The sequence below is a fragment of the Synchiropus splendidus genome, chromosome 18 (genome assembly GCF_027744825.2).
Source record: "Synchiropus splendidus isolate RoL2022-P1 chromosome 18, RoL_Sspl_1.0, whole genome shotgun sequence".
Taxonomy (NCBI): Eukaryota; Metazoa; Chordata; class Actinopteri; order Syngnathiformes; family Callionymidae; genus Synchiropus; species Synchiropus splendidus.
Genome location: NC_071351.1, coordinates 10,134,353 through 10,151,387, shown reverse-complemented (window position 1 = coordinate 10,151,387; position 17,035 = coordinate 10,134,353). Strand labels below are relative to the sequence as shown.

The 17,035-nt window shown below is 40.6% G+C and overlaps 2 protein-coding genes across 5 annotated transcripts in view; both read right to left on the bottom strand.

Annotated features, from left to right (window-relative positions):
• LOC128750114 (TOX high mobility group box family member 2-like) overlaps nucleotides 1-1,123 on the bottom strand; it is a 60,693-nt gene extending 59,570 nt beyond the window's left edge. The window contains exon 1 of one of the 3 annotated variants that reach the window (XM_053850328.1): nucleotides 520-1,123. In XM_053850328.1, coding sequence (XP_053706303.1) covers nucleotides 520-624 — 105 coding nt within the window. In that variant the 5' untranslated portion in view covers nucleotides 625-1,123. The remainder of the gene's footprint in view (nucleotides 1-519) is intronic. The other 2 variants (XM_053850331.1, XM_053850330.1) reach the window with 2 other exon arrangements.
• A 3,767-nt stretch (nucleotides 1,124-4,890) lies between these two features.
• The window catches only part of pigt (phosphatidylinositol glycan anchor biosynthesis, class T), a 45,355-nt gene continuing 33,210 nt past the window's right edge, over nucleotides 4,891-17,035 (bottom strand). The window contains exon 15 of one of the 2 annotated variants that reach the window (XR_008413015.1): nucleotides 4,891-4,997. The gene's annotated coding sequence lies outside the window, so the exon portion shown is untranslated. The remainder of the gene's footprint in view (nucleotides 4,998-17,035) is intronic. The other variant, XM_053850327.1, reaches the window with a different exon arrangement.

Sequence of the window (17,035 nt, the reverse complement as noted above, 5' to 3'; positions counted from 1 at the left end):
AGCACAACTTGAATGCTATTTAAACGTTCACATGTAGACTAGAGGTTTGCAGGAAGAAATGCCATTTTACTAGTTAGATGAAGTGTTAGAAAGCACAGAGTTTGGGGTGTCAGAGCAATTTAAAAAGGGGGTACTACTAAAGTAATTAACTGTACATGACTGGTACACCTCCACTTAATCGCTCGAGTCCCTGTGGAAAAGCATGCATGCGATAATAAGAGGGAAGATCATGCTGGAGCAGGGCAGTATGGATTCTATACAGTCTGTGGTATTCCAAGCCGCCACAATCTGACAGAGAAAACGCTGTAATAACCGCTTTGGCCAGAAAGATGGAGAGGCCGGAATATAATAATTGCAGGTTGAGTTAAAAAGTAAGTCTTGTTTCAGATTCAACCCTCTCTGAGTGCGCGGAGACTCCACGGAGCAAGTGTGCGCCCTGCGGATTTTACGCACCAGTTTGGCATCGCGGAAAATAACGCAGGGTGTAATAGCAGCCAGCTGTGACGCTGGTAGATTTACCTTGTTCGAGTGATAATATTCCAGGGAGCTCAGACAACTTGGATCAGTCGGTAGGGAGCATGAACCCACATTAGCCGGGGGCGCAGGGTAAAATCTCACATCCATGACAGGTTGCGCGACACTGGAGGCATGAAATCACTCGCAGCCTCGGTTTTTCTTCTTTAGAAAAATAAAAACTATTGTCTTGGTGGATGAGGTGGAAAAAAGAAAGTAGAAATAAGTGCTGAAACTCTTGGCTCACATCCGTCCGCAGCCGAACTTCAGAACTCTGGAAGATGCGCGGACCGGTGCTCCTCCGGCAGCGGCGGGATGCGAAACACTCACAGCGGAGCAGCGGTTTTCATGTAAACACACGTGCTCGCCAAACTATCCAGTTGTTGACAGAGGTGAAAGCGATCCGTCAACTTCTTCTGATCCTTGACAAGATGAGGGGCCCGCAGATAAAACGCTTCTCCGTTTGCCAGCGCTCAGGACTCCACGCACGCTTTGTTATGGTGCTGCATATTCTTGCACTGGTTCCAGTAGTGAAGTGGTTGTTGGACTTCCCTCTGCCATGCGACCTCTGCCGATAATAAACGGGAAAAGGAGGAAGGGAGCGAGAGAAAGGGGGGAGGGGAGATTGGTGGCTGCCTTGGCAACCGCTCTCCCTTCTGCAACTGCGCGCTCCTGATTAGCTGGAAATGTAGTGGTGTGCACGCCTGTGCATATAAGCTGCTGCCTTTATGAAGGCTTCATAGTGAGATACCGAGCCAGTGCACACCGCGGGGAACAGTTGCTGCCCGTATTGGGCTCTGTGTTTTCACAAGAACGAGGCTTTTCCACAGGCTATTCACCAAACAACTTTTGAAGAACTAATGGAAGGCACTGGGACAGTGCATACCTCCACCACTCACATGAAATTTGTCGCCCTACATTTAGTTTCTTTAGAGAGTTCCTGTGAAAAATATTCCCAATATAATGAGGTAAATCGGACAGCAGGTGGAAGTAGAGTTACAATGCCCCTATAATGAATGACAAATGTAAAAAAAACCCTTGCATGTATGGGTAAATCCACGATTTATTATCTATAAGTTCATTTATTACAATGATTCAATTTTAAGTTGTGTTTGATAAAGTCAGGGTCTGCAGCTTGCCTTGGCAGTGCACTGGAAGTAATAGAAATGAATGGCAAACCTCCAAAACAACACCAAAATAAAATCACTCCACCGTGTTGAAGATGAAAATGAGTTGCGCACAAGGTGTTTTCCATTCAAGCTCTTAAAAGGCTAGAAATGACAAAAAAAACTATGATTTAACAAAGCCCTTTTCAAGATCTTCAAGTGTGTCATGATACGCCTTACAGATTAGTTTGCTCCTAAACAGCTCTAAAATGACAACCACACACTACACTTGTTTGAACAGAGTGCAGGGTCCATGAGGGACCTCTTTGACAGCACACTGAACATGATGGATAGTGAACTCTGGCAGAGCAATGTGCATGCACACTTGATGCTAAAACGTCCCATCCACAGCGCCATGTCTTTGGTCATGTCGTGGCTAAGTACAGAACACTGGCCACAACCACCACCGCACCACAGTTTACCATCCAGAGCCAACAGTCTTCAGCTCCAAAGTGTATCTTTAGTGACATACAATGTTCTCAACTCAGTTATGGAGAAAACTGTTTGTAACTTCAGCAGGACGATCATGTTCCAGTGAGGCCCTCCACTGGCCGTCCTGCCGGCACCCACAGGGTTAACCCGTGGCTCGGTGCCATGGCTTCATGGGAATGGAATGTGGAGTGCTGTGTGTGCAGGGCTCCTTTCCCAGCATCCTTCACTGCCCGGGCGCATGCTAATGATCAGTATTATTGAAGCACAATTGATGGGCGAGCAACCAAACAAGAGAAACTAATTACTACTAAAGCTTTATTGTCCTTTAATTACTGAAGCTCTGGGGCAATTAGCACTTGCACAAAGACAGAGCTCTACTTTAATCTCAAATAAAATGTGATGCAGGCAGAAAAAAAAAAATGGTGGATAAGATAATTTGGCTCGGCAGAAGTGACGGCTGATTTGAAAACAGCTTGAGAGAACAAAAGCGCTGCTGAGGGTTTCGGGGGATCATCCAGTTAGCTTCAGAAATATCACTGGAGGAGAACGTTCTAAACACGACAGTGCTACAGTCGGACACACACAATGGCACCGACTTTATATGACTCCTTAAATATATTCAATAAGATAACTACAGACAGAAGAGAGAGAAAGAAAAGACAACAAGGTAATCGAAGATAAGGTGAATAAACCACACCATAGACAGACATTTTTAAAACGCACCATCCTTCTGTAATGTATTATAAAATATAGTGGCTGAGTCGTGGATTCAGAATCTGGTGCGCCACTCTGCACCGTGTGTCCCCTCCTTTCGATATGTTGATGTCTAAATGCATTTTTTTTTAAAAACTATTTGCTCACGGGGGGCAATAAAGACCCTGTTCTTATCCACTACATCAAGAAGCGTCTAAAAATATCCCCATAAAAACTTGTCTAACAACCATCATTGATCTTAGTAGTTCTGCCGATACAAAGTCCCCGTCGAATACTCCTCATTTATTAAGACATTAGTCAAAAATAATTAGAGATTATCCTTGCAGAAAGTAAAAACCTTGTCAATAGAAAGCATTTCATTCCCGACCAAGGCTCTTATCATTCCATTTTAATGACTAATTTACATTTATCTTCATATAAATCAGTTTTTGGCAGCTCTGTGTTTCTGCACTTGGACTGCAGAAAGGTAAAAATACAAATGTTGTTTATTTATATTTTCAAATATATGCATTCCCTCCAGTGATGTTTGGCCAAATGTGTTTGGCAGCAACTACTTCCTCTGCTTTGTGGGTTTTGGCACACAAGCGCAGAAATGAGTCCATTAAATTTACCCAACACTTTTCCGCTGTATTTTACATAGTGTGCACACATACCTGGAATGAGAGTGGAATAAAATAACTAGAACTGTTTAAACAATGTTAAAATGAAAAAGAATTCGAATGGATTTACAGCTTTTAAGATAGGGTCATTGCCACACAGATCCAGAGCCAGACCATCTGATAGTGCTGCTGTGTGTTAGCACAAGCCACTCTGGTTTCCTCCCACCCCAGTTGAATATATTTGGGATTGCTGAGATATAGTGTTTCTGGTGGTAATGTTTGCTGATACAAGCCCTATCCTGTCAGACAAGAAAGGACTTGTCTCACCATCTCAAGGTTTGTTGCCCCAAACCACAATTTTCTGACAAATAAAAGTGTTTAGACTTTCAACAACATTGGAGCATAATGGAGTCAGACAGTACAACAGCTGATCTGAAACTGACCTTGGAAAATTGGACCTGTAATTACAAGCTGGCTTCATAACTGCGCTGAGCAATTTTCAACAATGGCAGAATATTTTTGTGTTTCCTATGCAATGCAGAAACATCACAGCACATGGCAGCAGTTCAGGTGACCAACCACCTTACTTGAAACCATATATTTCTAGATGGTTGCCTTTTCCTCAAGACCATGCAAACATCATTAAAGCAGCTCTATGTAGTTCAAGAATATTTGATTTTTGCGTTGCCGCTGGTGAAAGTGTCACTGCAAGTTGTCTCTTCACTGTCTATGTGGAATTGTTTACTATTTTATTGTTTGACTTCAGGAATGGAGCTCTGTCATTCCGGCCAGCGAGTCTGAAACAAGTGAAGACTGACTGCGACTTTATTTATGTAGCTCCTTTCAGAACGCTGTACACGAACGGAGCGAATAGAACATACAATGACATAGAACACCCATCAGGATGACGTCTGATATGTTCTCTGGTTGCGCCTCCCAGTAGCCATGGAGTGTCTGCAGGAACTGTTGCCATCAGACATTTCATCAAAACTACTTATGAAGTGAAATATAAAGCTAACTAAAGCTAGCAGGCAGCAAATTCATGAGTGGCAATATACTCTTGTGAATACCAATAAATGGATCAAGGACACGTTTGTTAGCATAAGAGAAACACCATCGGACATTTGTTAAAACAGCAGAAACCGAAGCGTCAATAATGAATGACTTACAAGTCCAGTAGAAACAACGGAATCTCAGCAGCTTCATGCACTGCAGTAAACCATTTCAGGGGTCATGTGGGTACCAGTGGGGCTGCTCTATGCATAGCCCATGGACCATGCAGAGTAAGTTTCTTGCCCATGGATTTGTTATCATTATAGCTAGAGAGCAGTTTTTGGACTAAAAATGAAATACATTTTGGGGAAATAAATATGTCAAAATTCTACATAATGCTGCTTTAATTTCACTCTGCTGCGTCGTACTCAGCTCGCTTCAGAAAAATAGATAAACAACAGAGGGTGTTTTACCTTCAGTTTTAGTGTACAACCCTTGAAGCAAGAAGAGTGATGGTGATGTGTGGCACATCGAGCTGCTACTCAGGAGAGTTGCATCAAGCAAGCTTCTGGTGAAGGACCTGGAATGAGACAAGAAAGGATAATAAGGAGTCAATATTCAATATCTTGGGATGTAATCAGATCCTCATTTTGAAATAATATTAATCTGGTGCAGGAATTAGTAGGAAATTAAATCAAATAAACACTGCTGTTGAACGCATATCGTTGTTCAACAACCTTTTCATTTGAATTTTTCATATTTTTACATCCAAGTCAGGGATGTGACCTAAAAGCCGGTATTGTAAACGCAGAAGCCAGAAGTAGGTCATGATATTCTCTTGTATGATGATATCACATGGTGCTGACTGGTTTAAAAGCTCCGCACAATGTCCCAGTTTGGTTTGTGTGTCATTTGGACCTCTCTGCTGCGATACAAACCCAGAGCACTAATTCAAGGGCCTTGCTGCAACATTATGACGAAAACACAGACAGATATGAACGCAGGAAGTGGAAATATCGCTAAAATAGTGTATGTTTCAGAATTCTGGTTCTGTGTTGCTGGCCGTTAACCCCCCTCTAGTACCAGGTTACCCTGACCCTGCATGTTCCAGCAGGTCATGGGAACCAGCAGGAAGATCTGGCAATGTCAACAATGAGATCTAGAAGGACAAACAGAAGGAAAGATAATGTTTCATATGTGTTTTCTGCGGATTGTCATTTTTCATTCAATAGCAGAGTGAACAAGATCCGATAGCACACCATGAACGTGCGCCCCCAGTGACATGTTTCTCTGGGTTAATTCATAAATCACACGTATCTTCACATCAACTCGTGACTTGCAAAGGCGAGTCAAGGCGAGTAGTCACTCAAATGAGACTGTCATTGTTCCCTTCTAACATGAAAAATGTATTTGACAAACGAAATAGAAAAATAATGCAGACCATCCAACCGTCACACGAATGAAGGGTGAGCATATTAGTGATGCATGACAATGAAATTGACATGGATGAAACACAACACAACAGGTGCCATGTTTGTTTTGGCGCTGGAACTGCTTGGCCACTGTGATGCTCACTACTGACACATACAGGAAGGCGTGAAATTTTCTGCTTCAACCAACTCCGTTATAGCTATGGGTCTTCAAAATAATTTCACATTATTTCTTTCAAAATAAAAGCCATGAAATTTAATTCATGTGTTTAATTAATACATTTGGTTGTATTGTACTATCCATCTTATTTATATTAATAAATATCATTAATATAATTCTGAACATGATTTTTTTTTTCAAATAATAAAAGCAGTTTAAAAAAAATAACACATGCCTTCATCTTCTCTGTGAAATAATCTCAACACAGCTCACATTGCTTGATTTGGCTCAATAAATAAAAGAGTCATATCGTATCTTCTCAGCGTGGCGAGCTGGAGAGAAAGACGAAGCAGAAGCAGAGAAGTGAAAAAGAGGGCAGACTTGTCAGTCTGACCACGTTTCATTTAGCACTTCATTTCAAGGAAATTCAAGAGACTCATCTAATTGCCGATAGCATTTCAGCTCTCATTTGGAGGAGAATGTATTGCAGTCGGCAGGAGCTCGGCTCAGAGAATTCAAGTCATTAAAAAAGGGCAACATTTGCAAACGCTAGCAGTTTCTAGTGAGATAAAGTTTTGCTTTCTTTCGCGCTGTTTCAAAAGCACAGAGTGGGAAAACAGGAGCCGACGCTCAAAGACAAGACAACATTTGAACAGGTTTATTTATAACACAGATTTTCGAATGAAGTTTCTGCAAGAAATGATGGGGAAGCTACATGCGACCAATGGAATTTTTCTCTTTACATTTTTGCCTCTGACTACTGGGCTTTTTTATTTATTTATTTTATGTGATTAATTGATCTCAATTAATCGCAGTTTAATGGTATAACAATATTTGCCACAAGAAGCCACATTTTTCAATTTGAATGAATTTGAGATATTACTGATTCAAATGTTGGACCCATACATACATTTAAACAACAAAATATTTTGCATCAGTTTGACAACAGCACAGTAAATCACGATAGTGGCTGTATTCAAGTTTTTATATCACCTTATTTAAACTAAAGCTCTTTTAATGTCTTGAAAATATTTGGATGAAGAATTTCAAGTAACCCTGGCCATTGTGTAGCAAAAAACGTCCCTGAACAAAAGCAAACAGATGCTTTTGTTTGCTATATATATATATATATATATATATATATATATATATACACACACACACACACACAATTGACCTCAACCTCAAAGTGCCATGGCTTTATTGCTCTAGTTACAAGATGAAAAACTAAATAATAATAAATACATTTTGCTGGATTTTATCAAAACTAGTAGATCAATATATAAGATATGATACTAAATGAAATACAAATATGAAATAAGACATTCTGAGCATGAAATTTATTGACTTTTATTTGAACTAAATGTGTTGTTTTTGAATCGCCTTGCTAGTTCAATGAAAGTAGATGGACATAAACAAATCTGACTCATATTAATCCACTGCTGAAAGAGACCTGCGTGGCAGATTGATACCGGATCTGCTTTGGGGTGCAGGAACCCCCCCACCCCGGCGACACACCCTGTCCTTCTCTGCCGTCCTCAGAAACACATTTTCACCGGTGAGAAAACGCAACATTACCAGTGAACAGGAGCGATGGGGGGAGAGAAGAAAGAGAGTGGTGTGGGGGGAGGGCCAGGATAAAATCCATCAGATTTTGATGGCATGGTGATGTAGATAATGTTTTCTCTTTTCAGCTCTCGCTGAAAGAAAAGCCGACCACTTTCCCTCTGTGGATGAAGCGGAGCGAAATGTTCCAAGTTTGCCCTTTTACGCATCAGTGTGATTGCCTTGTTGTTATATTTTTAATGATAAAACACACACGGCTAATCCCACGCCGTAGATGAATAGTCAACAGAGAGAGTGGAAACATAATTATCTCAATTCCTCATCTGTTTGCACAAATACAACAGACACCCCCCCTCAGAGAAGCGTTCATCTCCATGGTAATTTGCTGCGCAGAAACTGGCGTTGAGGAAATATAGATGGTTTTTAAGGTCTGAAAGCCACAGCTGCTTGGCAAGCAGAAGCTTTTGTCTTTTATCTTCTTCTGTAATGTGCACAGGTGCTGCTTAATTCAATTGGAGAACGTTGCCATGGTTTTACATTAATATATTTCCATGTTACCATTACCACTGTTGTCATGGAGATGATTGGACCTATTTGAACTGAAAGCAGAGATGGTTTTATGGGGGTATTGCTCTCCTCTCTCTCTTTCTCGCTCTCTCTCCTCTCATTTCTGCCTCTGTGGTTTTTATTCATTTGCTTTATGTTAGGTCACGTGGTGCGCCAGATTTAAAGCTTGCTTCACTCTATCACCCTTTATAGATGTCAGTGGAATTCATTTGTAACTCATAAGCATGTTTTTTTAAACAAACGAAGGAGCAACCAGAGATGGCTCGATGCCACTTTTTCACATCGGATACCGATACTACTGCCTTGAGGATCAGGCGATGCTGATCCGATGCCTGCTACTTGTTACTTAAAGAGGTGTGAACAACATATATGGATGTCAACTGCTTCACACTGGCACCCCAAAACAGCTTAGGCTTTATTACAGTAAAACCCAATGCTTTTAAGGAATACATAGGAGTACAACACGGCTGTTTGACGCAACATTGTTCAATCCAAATATGGCAAATTCCAGACTATAGAATGCATTGTTGTAGAAGGCACAGGGTTCAGACCAAGAGAAAAAATGTAGCAGCTTGTTGTTCAGAAATTACGGTACATTTGGGGATGCTATGCGAAAGTCAACCTTTGGATTGGATCAGACAGGTTCTTGAAACAAAAATCCAAGACCTGATCCAGTCATTTTGGACACAATTCAGGCCGATACCGATAACCACCCCTCGTACTCACTAGTTTCACAAACAGCGCCACCAACAGGCATGTTTAAGAACCAAAAAGTTAACAAATAGTTTATCTGAATTACCTGCTTGCGTGCTAAAAAAAACCCCAAAAAACAGGGTTGCCTAAAAATGAATGCACTTCCAATTCAATTAAAGACGACTAGAAAAAACAGTTGAGCCAGAAAGAATTAAGTCAATCCAATGCAACTCAAATAACACAAGAACAACCACTTTTTTACTCCATATATTCAGTCAGTACGCAACCCCAGTAGCAGACTCTACAAAGGTGGAATTTTTACTAGGTGAAAAAAACCCACCACTTCAGCCACTAGACATATGACCACATGACTGATTCACCGTCATTCACCACCTCAACCAGAGAATGAAAACATACAAATAGCAGACCAGAGGAACCTTACATCCAGCACTACATGCTGGGACACCAGTTTTAGATTGGGGTGGGCGGTTTGAGAGTAGTTGCATGTGATAAAAAGTATTTTCTTCCCAGCAACTTCAACTGTAACTTGCAGTAATTTTCGTGGCACTGATGCCACCTGACAGAAGCCACAGCCAAACCATAGCAACCCTACTGCTGACGCCATTACGTTGAGAGGTTGCTACATCAAGGCTACAATTCTGTGCCTTATCTGAAATCCAATCCAAGATCAGAGACTCTCCGTTACAGTTTGCTCCATCTGTTAAATCCTCTTCTTAAGGCAACAGAACTCATTTGGGAAGAAACGGATGTTCGTGACCCTTGAAAACCTTTAATTAATATGGTACTTTCAGCAAATTTGGGGCTTTATCCAGCTCCATCAGCTGCAGCCTCCCAATCAATCTGAGGTTATAAAGCTCGCTCAGATCCTGAGTTGCGTCGAATCAAAGCAAAACAACATATAAGCCTTTGAATTATGGGCAGAAATCAGCACTGCGATGAGCCAAGCCACTCACTGCTGCGGTTTTTAACCAATCCATCATCATATTCTGAGAGAAAATAAATGTTTTCTGAGCAGGAAAACATTTTAGCTCTAATCTAAAAAAGAAATAGTCATAATAATCACATTTTTTTTGAGTCTGTTTACTCGCAGCAAGCTCTTACTTCCACTGCGCCGAACAAATCCAATCCATTTTGGGCCGAACTAAATTCACATGTGACATTGAAAATAATTTCCTCTAATGTTCCTGTTGACTTTATTCATTACCGTCGTACTGACGTTGATTAAATGTCTTTTGAATCGGCGGAGAAATGATTGCAGGAAAAAAAAAAAGAGCAGGCTAATCGGGAACAAAGGTCACGCTGCGCTGGAAATGGAATTTTAGCCGGAAATCAAAACAACTATGCAAACTCCAGCGTTTTTATTTTGTCTATATTTCGAGGGGAGACATACCGAACCGGCTCCAATTAAACTAATAGCACACTTTTATGAAAATCAATAGCGCCCTCTGGTATTGTAATTGCTTCTTTCAATCAATGTGATGTATTTTCTGGAACATAAAAAACCAAAGCAGGGCTATTCAATTTGCTGAAGCATAGCAAAGTTGATGGAATACTTGTATTAGCTATTAGGGCACGGCTTGTTTTCTTCTTCTTAAGGGAAATCCTGCCGACGGAGGTTCAAAGTCACCTTGTTATCTCGGGATTTTGTCTTCGATAACTCATTAAATCTGAATGCTAAAGAGGAGCGGCGACAAATAGGGAGTTAGTTTTCTCAAAATTGTCCTTTTAGTCGCCGTTAATGAATGTTCCGAGGCGCACACACGAGCGGCAACCACACACTGGCGGTTGAAGGTCCAAATAACTATAAGCTAATGTGCGATTCTGACAGCTTTGATCCATCAGATCCAAGGGAAAGTCGAATATGGCCTAGTTTTCTCTGCATTAGCCGAGCCTGACACAGAATCGTTACAGCTCCCATCACAAGTGAAATAAGTTTAGAAAATGCTCACACACACACACACACACTTGAACAGTATTTTCTGCTTTTCTGCATTTCATTCCTTCTTTTTCTTGAGGATGATGTCTGATATGAAAATGCAGCAGCTTTCCGCTACTATTCTCATACAAACACTAAGTGACAAGATGGTTACTCTCTCTGCACACTGACAGTTCATTCCCGACTAGAAAAAATGTCAAAAATGTTTAGTCACGGCTGAGCGGACTTAATTACCGTCCTCTCGGCCGACTCACAACTCAGTGCCACTAATGGTCCCGAGCTACAGATAAAATTCCATTTACAAGAATGTTGCAGCAGCAGGATCTGATTTGACCAATATGAAATATTTACTCTGATGTAATTAAAGTGACAATGCTTATCAGACGCTCCAGACTCCAAATAAAAATCAAAAGAAAACGGAATTGCCTCTTTGAGATGAGTATGAAAGCAAATATTTTTGGCTGATAAACAGATCATGGGCAGGGTGCACCATGCAAAGCGCTACATACAGTCAGTTGCAGTGGGTGTCTGAGAAAGAAAATTCTCTCTCAAAACTTCATAGATTTACGTTTTAAATTACAAAATGGGAGACCTTTAAAAACTAACACACAAGACACAGCTGAGAGGAAACGTAACTTCTAGACTGATACTCAGGAGGCAAGGAAGCAACTTCGTCACACTTTGAATCAAGGGAGAATGAAAGCAGGCAGAGGAAAAGTCTGCAGTCCTGACATTACCACCAGGGCCATCTTGCAACAGTGAATGGATTGAGATGCAAGCAAAAATAAAAATAAAAATAAAAATAAAAATAAAAATAAAAATAAAAATAAAAATAAAAATAAAACACATAATACATGAATTGGGTCGAGTTCTGATGAAAATAAAAGTTTTTGCTGTTTATTTTTGATATTGAATTATCTGGTTCTTAAAGGGAACAAATTAAACATTGATTTATTTTTTTATTTTAAGCTGTTGGGATTGGACGCACTAAATTATGATGTCGGGTCGAGAGAGTGTCTTTGTGACTCAGACCCATGAGGTGGGACTCTGTAAGTCACACCCACAAAACATCTGCTCTATTTAAGCTATTTCAAATGGTATTTAAAATAGCTCCATAAAAATGTCAATTTATTAGCAAAACCATTTCTTCTGAGACAACAGCAAGAAGGAACATTTTCATTCCTGAACCTCCATTAACGCTTTCACACCCTCACCCCGGAATATAAGCAACGCTGCATATATCACGAAGAAGATTCCTTCTTGTGCATCATCATGCGTGTAATGGGTTTGGAGGCAAAGACAGGACGGCGAAGAAGACACTAACATTATTGCAAATATGTTTCCTTAAAACAAGCGGAGGCTGAGAAGGAGAGGCATATTCATTATTAATAAAAGGCTGTTGATGTCAGAGGCTATTTTCATTCTGCCGTCATGCACTCTTCTTCCAGAGCTGAGGAAACAGAGTTGGAAGGAAGTGGAAGTGGAGAGGACTTACATTCATCATAAGGTTATTATTTAAAAATAAATGTCAGGCTTTACAGTAAGATCTCACCACAATAAGGACTCGAATGGACGTAACAATACTTTTATCATGTCTGTGAGGTTCCAAACTACTGAGCTAATGACCAAGGTCAGGATGAATAACTATTAATTATACGATGCATTCATATTAGTTTTCAGTGTCTACATCTCTGAGGCTCCATGGCCGCCCTCCGCCCTCTTCTTCGCCCCTCATCTCCCTCAGCTTGTAACCTGAATTCAGCAGCAGCGGACCAATCGATCACAGGGAGTCCTTTTTTTTCATCTGGGCAATTTTCCTCTGAGGGAAGAGGGAATAATGTGAGCTAACAGTGTGGAAAATCAATGCTCCACTGGCGTAGAATAACCGGGAGTCAGGGAGAGCTGGACTCCAGCAGGCCAGTTTGAGTGATAAAGCCGCCCCACGTCCCGTCTCTCATCCTGTGTGTTATGCAGCCACTCCTGCCGAGCTACACTCACTCTCAACAGTAGGTCAACTGCTTTATTCCCCCAATCCTGTGGCTTTATAATGTGAGTGCGAAGGCTCCTGTGTAGGTGCGTGTATTGCTGTACATACACCTCTGAGCTGTCGCCTCATAATACCAAAGCTCTAGATCTCCCAGGATGGAGTCAGAGTTCAATCACAGGGTTAAAGGAAGGTCGCCCGTCCAGTGCTCAGTCACAGTGGACGAGGGACCAATGCTAAAAACCACTCCATTCACCTGTTCTGTATTGAAGGCTCTATGTTAGCACTATATTTTAAGTATGTTTAATCCCAGTGTCTAGTCAAGTATGGCAGTAGCTTGTAATGTGTCAATGAGGCATCATGAAACAGCGTTAGGCCACTAGATGGCACTTGGTTTAAAAATGATGTGCAGTTTCATTGAAACATTTTACAGCAGACAGTGCCATCCGGTGGCCTCAGAAAATCAGGACACTGTTTCATGAAACCTCATCTGCGCATCATGAGCAGTAGCATTCGCTAATTCAGCAAATGCTTGTTCAGCACTTCAGTGTGCCTTTAATGCCATGTTTTTTATTCATTTTATTCTTGTTCTTGTGCTTAAATGTTTGTAGTTTCAGTCGACCACTTCATTAGAGCAGGCCGGTCAGTTTCTATGGCTGCCCTACAACGACATTAACATCCCATAATATAACACCGTTCATTCATGCTAAATCTCTATTTAGCCAAAGTCTTCCATTCATAGAGAGACGGAAACTAATTCTTCTGGACTGATCAGGCTGTTCGCATGGTCTTTTCAGTCTGAATCAACAACACAATCGAGTGACTGGCTGTGGCTTCATTAACCAGTGAATGTTGTAACAAAGCGCCGAGCAGCTCGGGAGACACCACTCACGTCTCCTCTTGCCAATTACACTTTGCATGATTCCTCCCACAAATTAGGATGAGCCAAGATGGAGAATCATTCTTGGCATGTCGTGGGCTCTAATTATCCATCCAACAAATGGAAATATCATTGACGTTGCGCTCCTAATGCAGCCGTCAACACGGAGCAACAAAGACCGCTGACACATTTTTGGCTTGTTAGATCGCACAACCCTCTGGAGTGTGTGGAGATGCAGAGGCCTTAGCTCACACCTGATTAGTAAAAGTTGGTGTTTAACTCCACGGGATTTGTTGCCAGTAACAATCGCACACAACGTTTGTACAAACGCTTGTGTTTTGCTACAGTCGCATCAGAAGTCACACTGGCAAGAGTTACTGTCAGAATCTGTAAACAAAACCAGTTGAGCACAACAGTTTTCCAGCACTATTAAGGATGAAGGATGAAAGAAAACTAGTAATATTAGCAACCACTTCCAAAGTGCCTTGAAGACCAAAACAAAACCAAGAGAGACCTGTGGTTCTCAACTTGTCCTGCTTTTGGATCCCAAAATTACAAGCCATGGCCCCAAAAAATGAAACAAACAAACAAAACTGAAAACAAAAACAAAGAAACAAATTTGAATACAACTAGCGGAGTAAGTGAAATGATTGTGAAATAAAATGAAAGAGGCACTTTTGGGAACCAGCAGTTGACAATCACCAGTTGAAGACCGGAGAAGACAAAGGCGGAGAACATTCGATGTTCAATGTCAGCAAAGACTACGGACATGTGAGACCAAACTAAGGCAATAATTTGTTTTTCTCAACTACCATGAAAATGCGGTCACAGACAGAGGTTATCAAAACTTCAACTCCTCAGAAGCAGTCATGAGGAAGAGGTGGTGAAGAAGGACGAGGCTGAGGAAATACCACGCCACTCACTTGAAACAAGACTGAAGCGTTTTGTGGCTGAGACCTAGACAAACCCAAACAAACAGACGACACAAGTAAGGTAGTAAACAAAGACATGTCAACATCCAAGAGATGGACACGATCAGGAGCAGCCATGGAATAAATAAAGGATGAAGAGGGAAATCAGAACTTCAGGAGAGAAGTCTTATCAGCCACAAGTTGCTGTCACAAACAGACCTCGAAAGCAAAAGCTCTGAATTGTTGAGCCACTTTTGACACAGGGAATCAAGACACGGGGTGAAAATGCCACCTCTTATACACAAGTTGACACCGCTGGATTTCTCCGAACGCAAAACGTTATTTTAGAAAGAAACTTTAGATACATTGAGCTTCTGCAGTTTTGACTTTTACAGGAATGGCAGAGAAATAACATTACCATAAGCTCGGTGCAATGCATGCATAATAGATTGTTGTTTTCACTCTGCATATGGTACGAGCTGGATTGGCTTCAAAGTGCACCAAATTTGCATGATTCGATGTGAGGGATTCTGGGATTAGAGAATACCACTCCCCCCACCACCACTCTTCTTTCACTCAGCTATAGAAAGGTATCACATTCCCACAGATGGTGAAGGAAACTGGAAATATTGTTGTGAACAGACGTTGGGAAAGTATAGAGGAAACAGCAGCCACGTTGTTTATTATGGTTCAATTACATTTAAGAGTAAAACATTAAAACTGTCTTTTATTCCTGACAGGCTACGGTGATAAGCTCTGCTCGGCTTCATGGTGGGTGTTGTGACTGTTATTCCTCTTGCTTTCAATTTTCTGATAAACATTTGAAGCAACACTCTCAATTAAGCTCATTCATGTCTCACACATGCAGAACAGTTCAAACTGAGGATCTCACTATCGAGTTAGTCAATGGAAAGCTGATGCAAGACTAAAGAGAAGTATTAAGTCGGTCGAAGATGAGGAGCCATCTCCTGTTGCTTTAAGGAATAACCTGCGCCTCGATAGCAGTCAAATGATTCTGCTTGAAATCTCCAGTTGTCTTTTGTTACTGAAGCATTATGGGTGTGTTGGTTCCGCCATGTAGTGGTGGGGGGAGGGGTCACATTGCAATATGATTTCTTTATGCAAATAGCGAGACTATCACATCAGTGATGAGCCGTCACTCTTCCTGTGAATAAGCTGAATATCATTTAGATCGGGACGTCCATCTGCTGGATGAACACCCACTCGCTTGCTCTGCATATAGAATCATTTCCCCTCATGTCTCCTGTTCACTTCAGAGTTCTATTAGCACACAGTGCAGTTCTGACTTTTGTTTTCTCCGGGATGTGATGATTAGTTTGACTTCCTTTCAGCTGTCGACACTCGATTGCATCCTCATATTTTGTTACCTGGTAAATCTCCAACTTCAGCCTATAGTTAGCAAACGTCCTCCTCTGGGATCAATATACTTTGGTTTTATGTTATTCTACACCTGCCAAAGTGCCCGCAGTGCGGTAACATGGAGGGAAAAGAGCTGACACGCCACAAGAACACAATAGATAATAACAACATAATACTGGTCACATGACAGCGAGGTGATTTGCAATGCCATTCATAACAAGGGAAACTGACAACAGCACAACAGCAGGGTTTTTTTTTTCATCAAAAATTATTTGATGAATGCAATTTGAAAATGTAACATACAAAAAATAAAATTTTAATAAAATAAAATAAATGAATTGTGTGGAAATATCAAACTAACAAAATGTATGTATTTTTAAATTGTAATGTTATTTATTTATTTTTAAGGACAAATATATTCTAGTTTCATTTAAATGTATTATTGAAATAACTTTTAATAAATATAATTTATTACTTATTCATGTTTTTCACTGAAAACGGATGATGCTGATAATGTTTTCAAATCATAATAACAATGGAATAAAAACAAGTATTAATAGTCTATACATTTGATATTTTCCTAAAAATCTCTATATCTTTTATTTGAATTATTTATATGTTATATTTTATTTAACACTTCTTTGTCGCATTATTATACATATATCATCACATCGAAGTGTTTTCCAAAAACAGGGGAAAACAAAATGTAATGTAAAAAAAACCCAACAAAATAGAAAATGTATATTTGTATTGAAAAAATTGAACAGGCTATCACAGACTTTAAATACAGCGGAAATGCATGATATAAATAAAGAAAGGATTCTGAATATATTCATGGATCGTAGTGAAGCAAATGACAGCAGCACATTAGAATTCACAATGTTATAATGAACTTATAAAGTGAGGTGAAACAAGATTATCAAAATGAGAAGTACAGCATTCAGGTTAAGTTGTTGGAGGGATGTCGACACAAGTGGCAGCGCCACGCTGTGGTTTCTGAACAGCCAACAACGCAGGACACGCACGCTCAATAATATTCAGAGCTGTGGCCGTTAAAGGAGGTGAAACAAAGGTTTAACTAATCCTCAAG